At 39.8% G+C, this 13,880-nt stretch overlaps 1 protein-coding gene across 3 annotated transcripts in view; it reads left to right on the forward strand.

Moving 5' to 3' along the window:
• Nucleotides 1-13,880, forward strand: part of PRKAR2A (protein kinase cAMP-dependent type II regulatory subunit alpha) — a 110,777-nt gene that overhangs the window by 15,435 nt on the left and 81,462 nt on the right. Inside the window, exon 1 of one of the 3 annotated variants that reach the window (XM_025455773.3) lies at nt 749-785. The exons of 1 other annotated variant lie outside the window; for it this stretch is intronic. In XM_025455773.3, coding sequence (XP_025311558.1) covers nt 758-785 — 28 coding nt within the window. In that variant the 5' untranslated portion in view covers nt 749-757. Of the gene's footprint in view, nt 1-748; nt 786-6,903; nt 7,937-13,880 lie in introns of those variants that run through there. One more of the 3 variants, XM_049097989.1, reaches the window with a different exon arrangement.

Raw genomic sequence — 13,880 nt, forward strand, 5'->3', positions numbered from 1 at the left:
CATCAGCTCCACACTCAGTGTGAGTCTGCTTGAGATTCTCTCTCCCTGTCCGCCTGCCTCTCCTGTCCTGCTGTCTCTCTCTAAAATAATAAATAAATAAGAAAGAAAGAAAGAAAGAAAGAAAGAAAGAGAAAAAGAAAGAAGGAAAGAAAAGAGCCAGATACTCAAAATCAACAATTAAGTGATTGAATTATCCTTGGATTAGTTTTTTTAGTGGAGATAACTTGAGAGTGCTTAAGATTGCCTGCTTTTTTTCCAGCTTTGCTTCTGATACTTACTATTAAAATATTTTCAATTTTATTTTATTTTTTAAATATTTTTATTTATTTATTCATGATAGACACAGAGAGAGAGAGGCAGAGACACAGGCAGAGGGAGAAGCAGGCTCCGTGCCGGGAGCCCAACACGGGACTCGATCCCGGGACTCCAGGATCGCGCCCTCGGCCAAAGGCAGGTGCCAAACCACTGAGCCATCCAGGGATCCCCATATTTTCAATTTAGAAAAAGAACGATGTCCCTCAGTGATCTGCTCACACACTGTTTTTATTATAGAAAAGATCAAGACAGTCTCCAGTTAGAAAAGTGTTACACAGTACTGTGACTCACACACTGCTTCTCCTCTGCCTAGTCCTCCTTTTTGAGACTGACAGCATAAGTTCTGTTTTCATCACATCATAATAAACATGTCTGTGACTCTGGTAAGACTCCTGGGGCCTATATTTCCTGGCAGGGATGGGCACTCATCAGCTTCCTGGGTATGAGAATGTGGTGTTACTGCCCCTCAGGTACCCAGCTCTTGTGCAACTAAAAGATAGGTGACCTTCCTTCTTCCAAGCTTTTACAGTAAAACTGAGGACCCTATTGCCCTTTTTGAAAGCAGCTATGAGAATGAGTTGTGTGGAAAAAATAATTTTCCAAATATAAGAGAAAAGGTGGGCTCTCTTTGTGTGGTGGCCTTTACTAAGAAATTATGATTATTAAAAAAAATTGGGAGTGCTTATTCACAGAACACAAAGATCTATCTACTCTAGCATTAATGCAAAAAGTGATCTTTGCTAATGCATGTTTAGTAACCTATGGGCAGCTTTTGAAATGTCCTCATTTGAAGGACCAAATATTTTGGAGGACACCAGCGCATAATCTGTAGACAAGGACAGGTTGGTCTCCATTCTGGAGACCATGAAGAGCTTGTTTTCATCATCTTGGTTACAAAATAGCCTTAGTTTACAGTTCTGTTGAAGAATGAGATATTATTTCAAGATTATATGTTTCCTTAGTAAAAATGGATCAAGGCTTCCTCTTCAACTAAAAAGCAACTTGAAGGAAAATAACAGGGGAAACATTTGGCTCATTAAGTCGTTTTGTAATAATTTTAGGTGACTTGGCTCCAGACTGAAATAGGTGTTGGCACAGCTATTTCTTGTCTCTAGAAACAGGTGGTCTGTTAGGACTGTTCCTGTATATTATATCCTCACAATACGTTTTTCTCATGTCATTTTTCCTATTTTTAAAAAAGATTTTATTTATTTATTCATGATAGACATAGAGAGAGAGAGGCAGAGACACAGGCAGAGGGAGAAGCAGGCTCCATGCAAGGAGCCCGACGTGGGACTCGATTCCGGGACTCCAGGATCGCACCGTGGGCCAAAGGCAGGCGCTAAACCGCTGAGCCACCCAGGGATCCCCTGGGTGAAAAATAGGATCATTTTTCCTATTAAATGTAAAATTTAGTTTATGATTCTTTGGAGTTAAAAAGGTGGGAGTGAGACACTTGGGTAGCTCAGTCAGTTGAGCGTCTGCCTTTGGCTCAGGTCATGATCCATGGTCCTGGAGTTGAGCCCTGTGTCTGGCTCCCAGCTCAGTGAGGAGGGTTCTCCCCCCCCCCCCCCCGCCCCCTGCTCATGCTCTCACTTTTTCTCAAATAAATAAATAAAATCTTTAAAAATAAAAAAGCAGGAGTGTTCAGAACCTGGTAACTAAAACTTTTAGCTTGTATAATTTATTTTCCATTTGAGGTTCTGCTTAAATGAATTTAAGATCTAAAAATAGATGGCTTGAGTTTTTCTCAGTCCCAAGCCCTGATACCTGCCTGGGAATTTGTCAGCAGCAGTTTTAGGATGTGATGCCCCACAAGATAACTGTGTGTGAAGACAGTGACTGATGATATTGAAATTTGGATAAAGATTTTTTTTGGCTAAACCAGTGGCTGGAGAATTACTGTTCAGTTTTCAATGTTATAGTTAAGTACTTTTGTTTTTTGAGACATCCAATATTTTTAAAGAAAAGTAAAATTATGTTTAGAGGAGGATTTGTTTCATACAGTAAATAGACATACTTTTGCCATGTTCTATTTTTTTTAAGATTTTATTTATTTATTCAGGAAAGACACACACACACACACACACACACACACACACACACAGAGGTAAAGACACAGGCAGAGGGAGAAGCAGGCTCCATGCAGGGAGCCCAACGTGGGACTCGATCCTGGGTCTCCAGGATCACACCCTGAGCTGAAGGCAGCACTAAACCCGCTGAGCCACCCAGGCTGCCCATTTTTGCCATGTTCTTGATGGCTTTTTTGGAAAAGATTATTGAGATTTTTTTTGTTTGGTGACTCCATGATTGTTAAGAAGGAGATGATTTGTCTTGCCATTACCTGGCCAATGCTCAAATAATGGATCTTTCAACTGCCAAAAGAGTAGCTCCATCTGTTTAGTGATGTTAAGGGTTTTTTTCCCTAGCAATCACTAGATAGCCCTTGGAGTATAGTTAAATTTAATGCATAAAAAGTTATTATTATTTTTTTTATTTTAGAGGAAGAGAGAGCTTGAGTGAGAGGGAGGGGTAGAGGGAGAGGAACAAAGAGAGAATCTTAAGCAGCCTCCACGCCCAGTGTGGAGCCTGACCAAGGATCCAGTCTTACAGCCCTGAGATCATAACCTGAGCCAAAATCAAGAGGTGGATGCTTAACCATCTGAGCCACCCAGGCTCCTCAATGCATAAATTTTTTTTAAATAGTGTGTAGTCTAGTAGACGAGTGATATCTGAAATGCTAATAAGTGAGAATAGGATTTAGTGCTCCTAAAGTGAGTGGACATCAGTGGTCTTAGATGCATTTTTTTATGTTTGTCTTTAGTTTTGTAAGTTGGTTAGGGAATTTGTTTGTTTGTTTTTTGGAATTTTGTTTTTGTTGCATAATAATGTGTCTGGCCTTTGTGCCTTCCACAATTCTTACAATTTCCCAAGCAATAGGGGGGTCTTTCTTATTCATGAGTCCTTTGGATCACACCTGAGTTAATGTTAATGAGATAATTCAGAATGGTCCTTGGTCACCAGAAAGACCAACTATATAATTAGAGGATTGGGATTTTGAGCCAGTCTGACTTCTGGGGAAACGTGGAGCTGGAGATTGAGTTTAATCATATGGCCCATGATTCAGTCATGCCTATGGAATGGAACCAAAAAAAAAATCTTGGTGGAGCTTCCTTTTTGGTGAATACATTTCTGTTCTTAGGAGCGTGACATGCCCTGATTCCATGAGGAGAGGAAATGGAAAACTCTGTTTAGGACCCTTCCAGACCTTAGCCTTTGTGTTTTTTGTCCTGTATTATAAAATTGTAAGTATCATGTTTCCAGGGGTTCATTTGTTCTAGCAAATCAAACCTGAGGAGTTGTGGGAACCTCTGAATCTATAGCCAGTTGGTCAGAAATGTGGATGGCCTGGGGACTCGCAAAGTATAGCTGGCATCTGAAGTAAAGACAGTCATGTTTGACTGTGGACTATGATGCTATTTGGGTGGTTAGCATCAAAGTTATAGTGAATTACACCAGTTGGTGTCAGGGTGGTTTTATATTCCTATTATAATTCTATTTAAATTGGTGGCCAGATGTGAGTGGGTGAGAGTATATACATCAGAAAAGGAAAAAAAAAAAAAAAAAAAAAAAAAAAAAAAAAAAAAAAAAGAAAAGGGACTTCGCTGTTAGTCTTTTTCAGTCTGGATAATAGGAAATAATTCATTCAATCCATTTATATTTAGTGTCTCTGTGTGCCAAAGTCTGTGCTAGACAAAACGTGGTAGGAAAGTATCTCTACTCCTTAGGAGATTTTAGGGTGATGTCCTAGATACACGTGGAATTTTTGTGTGCTATGATAAAGAAGGAGTGCTCAGCCCCTGGAATGGAGCTGTCTTTTTTGCATCTTGGACGATAGGACTGGGTTAGAGATGGATCTGCTTTAGTCAGGGGGTACTTTAGGAACAGAGAGATGTCACATGTACTAGTGTACATGGGGGCAGGTGTTGTGGGTGGCAATGGTTATTTCAGAATAAGTGACTGTGTTTAGTGGCTGGATGTATGTGTTAGGGCAGTGTTTTATAAACATTGTGTAAGTGAACCATCTGTATCAAAATCACCCTGCCCACTGGTTCTCCTCTCTTCACACAGAAATGCTGGTTTTCTTTTTTAGTTTTTTTTTTTTTATGTTGGTAAGTGTTAATTATTGACAGTAGTAAGAATACTGTAATAAACCCATCTACTCATCACCCAACTTCATGGTATTGATACCATGGCAACTAGCTCTGATTTATAGTGTTTGACAGTTTCCTTTGGGAATATTCACCCATGTGTTTACCTTGCTAATTTCAAGCTACCAACACAATTTCATTGAACAGGAAGTTGGGTTCTTAGAATCAGTTCTGATCCGGTGCGAGCTTGTGTCAGCTCGTGATTCATTTGCACTCAGACCACCTTCCCCCAGATTATTAAGTAAAATTCTAAACAAATATATAAAATAAATAAAATTCTGGAGATAATTTTACCATAAATATTTAAGCTTATATTTGTGAGGATTAGTTTAAAAAATATATCTACAAAACTTTTATTACATCTAAAATAATGAAAAATAATTCCATAGCATTAAATATTCAATCTGTCTTCAGACTTCACACATCTCCAAATGAGGTCCATAGGTTACATTTGGCTGTTTTAAAATATTTTATTTATTTATTCATGAGAAACATAGAGACAGAGAGGTAGAAACACACTCAGAGGGAGAAGCAGGCTCCATGCAGGGAGCCCAACGTGGGACTCGGATCCCGGATTTCCAGGATCATGCCCTGGGCTGGAGGTGGCGCTAAACCGCTGAGCCACCCAGGCTGCCCTGTTTTATCTCTTAAGTGTATTTTAAACTATAAGATTTCTCTCTCTCTCTACTCCCCCATTCTTTCTCTTTTCCTTTTGAAGCTAATTTGTACAAGAAAGTTTATTTTGTAGATTTTTTTCACAGCCTGAAGTTTGCATTTCCATGATGTTTGCTTCAGAGTTTCTCTCATTTTTTCTCTAATTCATGATTAGCACTACAGCAGTGGTTACTAAAATGAGGTTCCAAGATCATCAACATCGGCCTCAGCTGGAAAACTTGTTAGAAACAGATTCTTAGTCTTGTTCCGGACCTATTGAAACAGAAACTCTGAGGCTGGGGCCCTGCAGTCTGTATCTTTAAAAAATAATTTATTTAATAGAGAGAACACAGAGGGGAAGTGGGGCAGAGGGAGAGGGAGAAGCGGACTCCACTGAGCAGGGAGCCCAACTGGGAGCTCGATCCTAGGACCCTGGGATCATGACCTGAGCTGAAGGCAGATGCTTAACCAACTGAGCCACCAGGCACCCCTGCAATCTGTATTTTTTTTCTTTTTCTTTTTTTTTAATTTTATTTATTTATTTATTTATTTATTTATTTATTTATTATTTATTTATTTATGATAGAGAGAGAGAAAGGCAGAGACACAGGCAGAGGGAGAAGCAGGCTCCATGGAGGGAGCCTGACGTGGGATTTGATCCCGGGTCTCCAGGATCGCGCCCTGGACCAAAGGCAGGCGCCAAACCGCGGCGCCACCCAGGGATCCCTGCAATCTGTATTTTAACCAGTCCTCCTGATGATTCTGATGGACCCTGAAGTTTGAGAACCTTTGCTGTGTGGGCTTGATCAGATTCAGGTTTGTACCTCACTTGCTGTCCCCACCACCTCCACCAACTATTTCATAACTTTTGATGTATCTTCCATTAGAAGGCACATAGAACTAACTGGTCTCTGATTTATGATGTTGATGATCATGTTGATTGTTGCCAGCATATATTCATTAGTTCACCAAGGTTTCACAGAGCATTAATTCTATCATTCTTTCTTCATTACATACTGAAATGCTTCTGTAAATAAAAACTTCCTCTTTTTAACTCTTAGGTTACCCTGCAGAATAGTTTGTTCAGGAAAGATAGGGTAAATGCTTGAGTCTTTCCTTTCATTTACTTGTTTTCAGAATAATAAGTTGATTTTCTAGTATCCTCCAAAGATGACCAATTAAGTCTTTAAAAAGATACCATTATAAAGTTAAGGATTTAATTGTATTTGTTGATTTAGTCCATTGCCATTTGTTCTTATTTGATTCTCATATTATTCCATCTTTTTTTTTTTTTAAAGATTTCATTTATTTATTCGTGAGAGACACACACAGACAGAGAGAGGCAGAGACATAGGCAGAGGGAGAAGCAGGCTCCATGCAGGGAACCCGATGTGGGACTCGATCCCAGGAATCCAGGATCATGACCTGAGCCAAAGCAGACGCTCAACTACTGAGCCACCCAGGCACCCCACCCCCTTTTTTTTTAATTCAGACACAGAGAGAGAGAGAGAGAGAGGCAGAGACACAGGCAGAGTGAGAAGCAGGCTCCATGCAGGAAGCCTGATGTGGGACTCGATCCCAGGTCTCCAGGATCACACCCTGGGCTGCAGGTGGCGATAAACCGCTGCGCCACTAGGGCTGCCCTTATTATTCCATCTTTGTGTAATGGGAACCTCTTTAAGTTTCCTCTAATTTGTTTTGATTTGGTCTTAGTAGTATCTTTTTTTTTTTTTTAAGATTTTATTTATTTATTCATGATAGTCACAGAGAGAGAGAGAGAGGCAGAGACACAGGCAGAGGGAGAAGCAGGCTCCATGCAGGGAGCCCGACGTGGGATTCGATTCCGGGTCTCCAGGATCGCGCCCTGGGCCAAAGGCAGGCGCTAAACTGCTGTGCCACCCAGGGATCCCGGTCTTAGTAGTATCTTTTAGCATTCTTGCTTTTTAGTAGATTTTCCAGTATTGTTACATGTTTAGCTCCAAACCAGGAATCAGCATTTCTTCAAGGAGCCCTGCTTCGCTTTAGCCAAAAATGGTGGAGACCATAATCTGGATGGTAGGGGTGCTCATTGCTACTGGGGTTAGTCATATTTCCAACTCACATTGAGGACTGTACTGCTTTTATTTAACCTAATGTATGTCCTTTCTCTAATGCCAGAAAATTGCTATTGTTCAATAACATAATTACTCATTTTCTTTATCTCATAAAGCGTGTAACAATCTCAGAATCATGAGACTAGCAGTATGATGTTTGAAAACTGTTTAAGATTTTCTTGAGTTATTATCTTTAGGATAATACCTCACTAGGATTTCCAGGTCAAGTCTCTTGAAACAGTTATTTTATATGGTTCTCCTCTCAATTCAATATACAACTAATTTGAATTATGTTTGGGGGATTATTTTTTTTAATTACTTTTATAACTATATAAGATATTTACACAGTTCAAAGTTAAATCTCCAAAATAAGGTAAATTCAGAGAAGTCTGGCTTCTATCCGTAAAGCCTCCACTTGATTCCCTCCCTCCCTTGTAGCAATGGTTTTCAGCTTTGAGAGCTTTTTTTTTTTTTAATATTTTATTTATTTATTTGTGAGAGAGCAAGAGCCAGAAAGATCACAGAAGGAGAGGAAGAGGGAGAAGAAGAGGAGGAAGAAGCAGATTCACTACTGAGCAGGGAGCCCAGCATGGGACTTGATCCCAGGACTTCAGGATCATGACCAGAGCCAAAGTCAGATGCTTAAACAACTGAGCCATCCAGGTACCCCAGCCTTGGGCGCTTAAAAAAACAAAAACAAAAACAAAACCCGATGCTCAGATTCCATATCCAAACAATTAATGAATAATTTGGGGCGGGGAGTTAAAGGAGAATGAGACCCAAGTGTCAGTAATTTTTACAAGATTCCAGGTGATTCTGGGATCCCTGGGTGGCGCAGCGGTTTGGCGCCTGCCTTTGGCCCAGGGCGCGATCCTGGAGACCCGGGATCGAATCCCACATCGGGCTCCCGGTGCATGGAGCCTGCTTCGCCCTCTGCCTGTGTCTCTGCCTCTCTCTCTCTCTCTGTAACTATCATAAATAAATAAAAATTAAAAAAAAATTAAAAAAAAAAAGATTCCAGGTGATTCTCATGGATAGCTAAAGTTAAGAACAACTGATGTTCAATTTTTTTGATAATATATTGTTGCATTAAAATGTATGTGCACACGTGTACAGATAGAATACATCTATATTGGTTCCTCCCTTTATCCCTCCGACCATCCTTCCTTCTTCCCGCTTTCATTTCTCTCTTTTCCTTTCCTTTGTTTTGCTTTCCTTTCCTTTTTTGAGTATAGTTGTAACAATGTATAGTATAGTATGTAACAATGTTACATTAGTTTCAGATGTAACAATTATTCCACAAGTTTACATATTATGCTATGCTCACAAGTGTAGCTCCCATTTGTCCCCATACAGTGCTATTACAGTATCATTGACTATATTCCCTATGGTATGCCTTTTATTCCCATGACTTACATTCCTGGAATGTAAGTGGAATGTATAACTGGAATGTAAGTGGAATGTAATAACTGGAAGCCTCTATCTCTCACTTCCCTTCACATATTTTTTCCATCTCTTCACTCCTCTCCCCTCTGGAAACCATCAGTTTGTTCTCTGTATCTATAGGTCTGGTTTTGCTTTTTGGTGTTTTTTTATTCATTTGTTTTTTTAAATTTCACATTGAATTCATATGGTATTTGTCTTTTTTAGTCTGACTTATTTTGCTTAGCATAGTATTGTCTAGGTCCATCCATATTGACACATGATGCAATCTCATCCTTTTTATGTCTGCATAATATTCCAATGTATAGACTTATACACCCCCCCACACACACATTTTCATTATCCATTCATCTATTAATGGACACTGAGGTTTCTTTTATATCTTAGCAATTGTAAATAATGCTGCTGTAAACATAGCACTACATATATCTTTTTTCTGAATTAGTGTTTTCCTTTTGGTAAACACGGTAGTGGACTTATTGGATCATATGGTATTTTTATTGAATTTTTTGAGGAACCTCCATACTGTTTTCTTTTCTTTTTTTCTTAAACATGGGGAAATATACTGCAGTCTTCACTGAACAAAATGACCTGGAGAGAAGTGACATACTGTGCAGTGTAAGAAGTGTCTGGGTTATCTTGCCACCTGCTAAAGCTGGAGGATGCCAGTGTTATAGATGTTATAGGATTTTAGTATATGTGCTGCCAAAGCGAGCACAGATGTTATAGGATTTTAAAAAAGAAAAGTGACAGTTGAGTAATTTTCTAAAATGTTTTTTAAGTATAAAGGAATTCTAAACACATTTATATAATTCTAAAAATTAAGAATGGTAGGGCATCATAAACACATGTGTGACTTGGCATCTGCATCTGACAGTGCATGATTCATATTTACTAACTAGCATGATGTGTGATTTCCATTGATTACTTATCTGTGACATGTGTCTTTTTTTTTAAGATTTTATTTATTTATTCACGAGAGAGACACACAGAGAAAGAGAGAGAGAGAGAGAAAGAGGCAGAGACACAGGCAGAGGGAGAAGCAGGTTCCATGCAGGGAGTGCCTGATGTGGGACTCAATTCCGGGTCTCCAGGATCACGCCCTGGGCTGAGCCACTCGGGCTTCCCTGTGACATATGTTTTATGTTCTTATTATAATTTGTAAAATTTTGTTAGTAAGAAAATAAAAATGGCTTAACTTTTTTTTTAATTTTTTTAAAATTTTATTTATTTATTTATTTATTTATTATTTATTTATTTATTTATTTATTTATTATATTTATGATAGTCACAGAGAGAGAGGCAGAGACACAGGCAGAGGGAGAAGCAGGCTCCTTGCACTGGGAGCCCGATGTGGGACTCGATCCCGGGTCTCCAGGATCGCGCCCTGGGCCAAATGCAGGCGCCAAACCGCTGCACCACCCAGGGATCCCTGGCTTAACTTTTTAATCAGTTTTTTAATTTGACCATAAAGTTTATTTTATTTTTTTGCATCAATTACTAAGGCCATTTTTTCTTCTCTGTTTCAGTCCAAGCACTCAGTAGATATTGTGAGTACCAGCTCATGTTCTATCAGTTTAAAACAGTTCTATGGCCACACAAGTTTGGGAAATGCTGCTGTTGACCCATTAATAAGCCTTACAAATAGGAGGGACACCATCATGTTTGTACTCTAGGCAAGCAATGTGAAGAACTGGTCTGAAGCAGGGCCAGAGTGAATACCAAGAGACCTCCTTATAATCCATTATAATGATACAAGTCAGTAGTGAGAAGGGCCTGAACTGAGCCCAGTGAAATAGTGTTATGGGTTAGCAGGAATGTTATCAAAAAGGAATGTTTTCCTTTAATTGATTCATCAGCTATAAGATTTGTTTTTCTGTTTTTAGGGTCCAGAAAATAGGTGTTTTGATTGATTGATTGATTTTTAAAGATCTTTATTTATTCATGAGACACAGAGAGAGAGAGGCAGAGACATAGGCAGAGTGAGAAGCAGGCTCCCTAGCCTGATGCGGGACTCAATCCTGGGACCCTGGGATCACTACCTGAACCAAAGGCAGATGCTCAACCACTGAGCCACCCTGGTGCCCAAAATAGGTGTTTTAAATATACTCATACATCCGTATATGATCAATTGCTTGATGACTTACTCATGTTAATTAAACTCACTGGAAAAAAAAAACAAAACTCACTGGAAACTGACTTACAAGAATCAGGCAGACCTAGGTTTATATCCTTGCTCTGTCAAGAGTTTTCATTCTTAAAAGAGGAATTCTTTTAATTCCACCCTTTTTCAAGGGTGGTGAATATTAAAGACAATGTTGCTACGTACCTATCATAGTAACTGGTGTGATAACTCTAATTGGTTGGGCAGTCTCTTCTATTGATCCTTGAATCCCTATCCTTGAAAATCAGAGAACTTGCCCGTATAAAATCTTTAGAAAGTTGGATTATCAATAACAACTTTGATTGGAAAACATGGAATTATTATCAGCAATATAGCAATAGCTAAAGGGGATTAGGGAAGTAGGGGAAGTTGTTGTTCTAGTTCTTGAAAAGCCTGATGCAAAGTTGGTTTTTAGCCTACAGCAGGGGACGATTCATTGGGGCCTGGATGGTTTGTGTTTCCAGAGTTGGTTTTTGCCTCTGGGTTGGCAGTGCTCTGTGTCACCCCTGACTTGACCCCTCTGCTTCTTCTGACCTTGTCACAGTTATGTCCCATACTCAGGAACCTGGCAAGTGTTTGTGAGGCATGGTTTACATCAGACTAACCATCCACCCTTGACCCACTGTTACAGTCTCTGTGTTTATGAGTTTATGGGCAGTAATTAAAACTGTCTGGTGGAAAGAAAAAAAAAAAGAAAGAAAGAAAGAAAAAACTGTCTGGTGGGAGAGGATGGTGACATTGCCCCCGAGGTAGGGAGCCTGGAGGAGCAGATCTGATGGTGATTGGTTTCATTCTGGACCAGTTGAGTTTTAGGTACAGTCCCTGATGCTGGAATTCCAACTGTCATTTAGCTAACACTGGGAGTATGGCTCTAGAGAGGGCAAAGGTCATGAGTCAAGCTCATTTTTTATGTTTCTTCTCCTTTGGATATACCTTCCCTTCTTCCTGGAATGCTGTCTTTCCCCCTTGTATGTCTGCTGAGCTACTGCTTGTCTTTTATCAGCCAATTGAAGGGTTTCCTTTTCTACATACCAGCAACCCTATAAGGTAGGTACTATTATTGTCCCAATTTTTTAGATGAGGAAATTGAGGCACAGGGGTTAAATAACTCATCCAAGGTCACACTGCTAGTAAGTGACTTAACACTGGGATTTGAACCCCAATGGCATGGCTTAGACTCTTGTGCTCATAATCACTTCATCTTAATGCTTTTCAATTACTCAGTAAATCACTTATTATGTGAATCAAGTGTCTACAGTGCTCATCTCTATATGTGGGATTCAAGGAGACAGGTTTTTCCTTTTAGTACAATATTTCCAGTGAGACAGAAAGCAATTTCAGAGTGTTCTCTTTTCTCTGTTCCTGTTACCATTGTTACCATTGTCTTGGTTTAATCCCTCATCTCTTCTCAGGACTATTATTGTAGGACCGTTACTGGTCTTCCCACTGTGTTTTATTCCTTTGTGTTTTTCTGTGGCTATTATTAGAATCATCTTTTAAGATGCATGTATGACCTTGCTACTCCTTTGCAGAAGACCCTTCTATGGCTCCCTACTGCCTATAGCATTCCCTAATCCAGTCAAAAGAAGGAACAATTTTTCTGTCCTTTTCTTAGCTTGGCTTGGGTCATTTTAGAACAAGTCATTGCGCTGGGGCAGTGGAAACACTACAGTTTGCTCAGCTTGGATCATCTACCATGTCCTGTGACCTAGTTAGAAGTGACGGTGATGGGCAGGGTTGAGAGTAAAGGCCCACAAGGACTTCAAGTTTGAGAGAGGCCACTCCTAAATGATAACTCCAGATATCTAGATGGAAAGAGGAAGGGGTACTGAGTGATGCGAAGGGGATGGAGGTGGGCTAGCAGCTAAATCCTGTTGTGGCCTTCAGCTTCCCTCTGCATTCTGGCTTTAGTTGGACAGATGCTCATTTTGCTGGGCCCTGGGATACAGAAGAGAGGAAGAGCATTCATGACTGCAGTAGCTTATCAGGTGGAGGCAGTGAGCAGGCGTGTGATGTGATGATCCCTCCACAGGAGCAAGCCAAGTAATTCTAATATACAGTATATTGCTGTGGTTCCATAATTAAACAGTGGTGGAATTTTTCCCAAAAAGTACAAAACAGGCATTGTATTTAATCACAGCTCTGTTTTTCCTGAGTTGTCAAATTTACATAAATCACATCCTGGCTTAACCACTCCCTAGCTTTGTGACTGTCTATTTGAGGGCAATTCTCTTAGGTTCCTCGTTACAAAATGGGATAGCAGTAGAGTTGTTGAGACCATTACATTCAATGGTGCATTTGAAATTCTTGGTTCAGTACTTGCATATAGTGGAACTAAAAAATTGTAACTAAAAAAAAAAAAAGGTTTGAATGGGATATACACAGTGAAGTAGCAGCTGTGAAAAAATGTGAAACTGAGCTCGTCTTTTAAAGATCTACAATTTTGAAAAAATACAAAATTGTGATATCCCTAGAATTTTACAGTCATAGTACCTTTAAATATAGGGTCACTGAGTCCTCCTTCAGGTCATTTGTGGTAAATAATACTATTCTGAGTTAATTTATGAGAATACCAAGGCCTTAGGGAGGTTAAATTCTAAAGTTAGAATGCAAATCTGTCTTTGACTTCAAATCTATTACGACTTTTGGGGCGCCTGGGTTGCTCAGTTGGTTGAGTGACCAACTCCTGATTTCAGCTCAGGTCATGATCTCCAGCTAGGGGAACAAGCCCCCAGCCAGGCTCCACAATCAGCAGAGAGTTTGCTTGATATCCTTTCCCTCTCTCTTTGCTCCCCCTACTCTTGAGTGCCCCCCCCCCCCGGATAGATCTTTTAAAACATCTTGTGATTCTTATGTTTTCCCCATTCTGCAAAGCCTTGTCAAATATTAAGAATAAATTATTTATGGGGCACCTAGGTGGCTCCGTTGGTTAAATATCTGACTCTTGGATGATCTGTAGTTTGGGAGATGGAGCCTTGGATAGTCTGTTTCCCCTCTCCG

Source organism: Canis lupus, chromosome 20 (genome assembly GCF_003254725.2).
Source record: "Canis lupus dingo isolate Sandy chromosome 20, ASM325472v2, whole genome shotgun sequence".
Classification (NCBI taxonomy): Eukaryota; Metazoa; Chordata; class Mammalia; order Carnivora; family Canidae; genus Canis; species Canis lupus.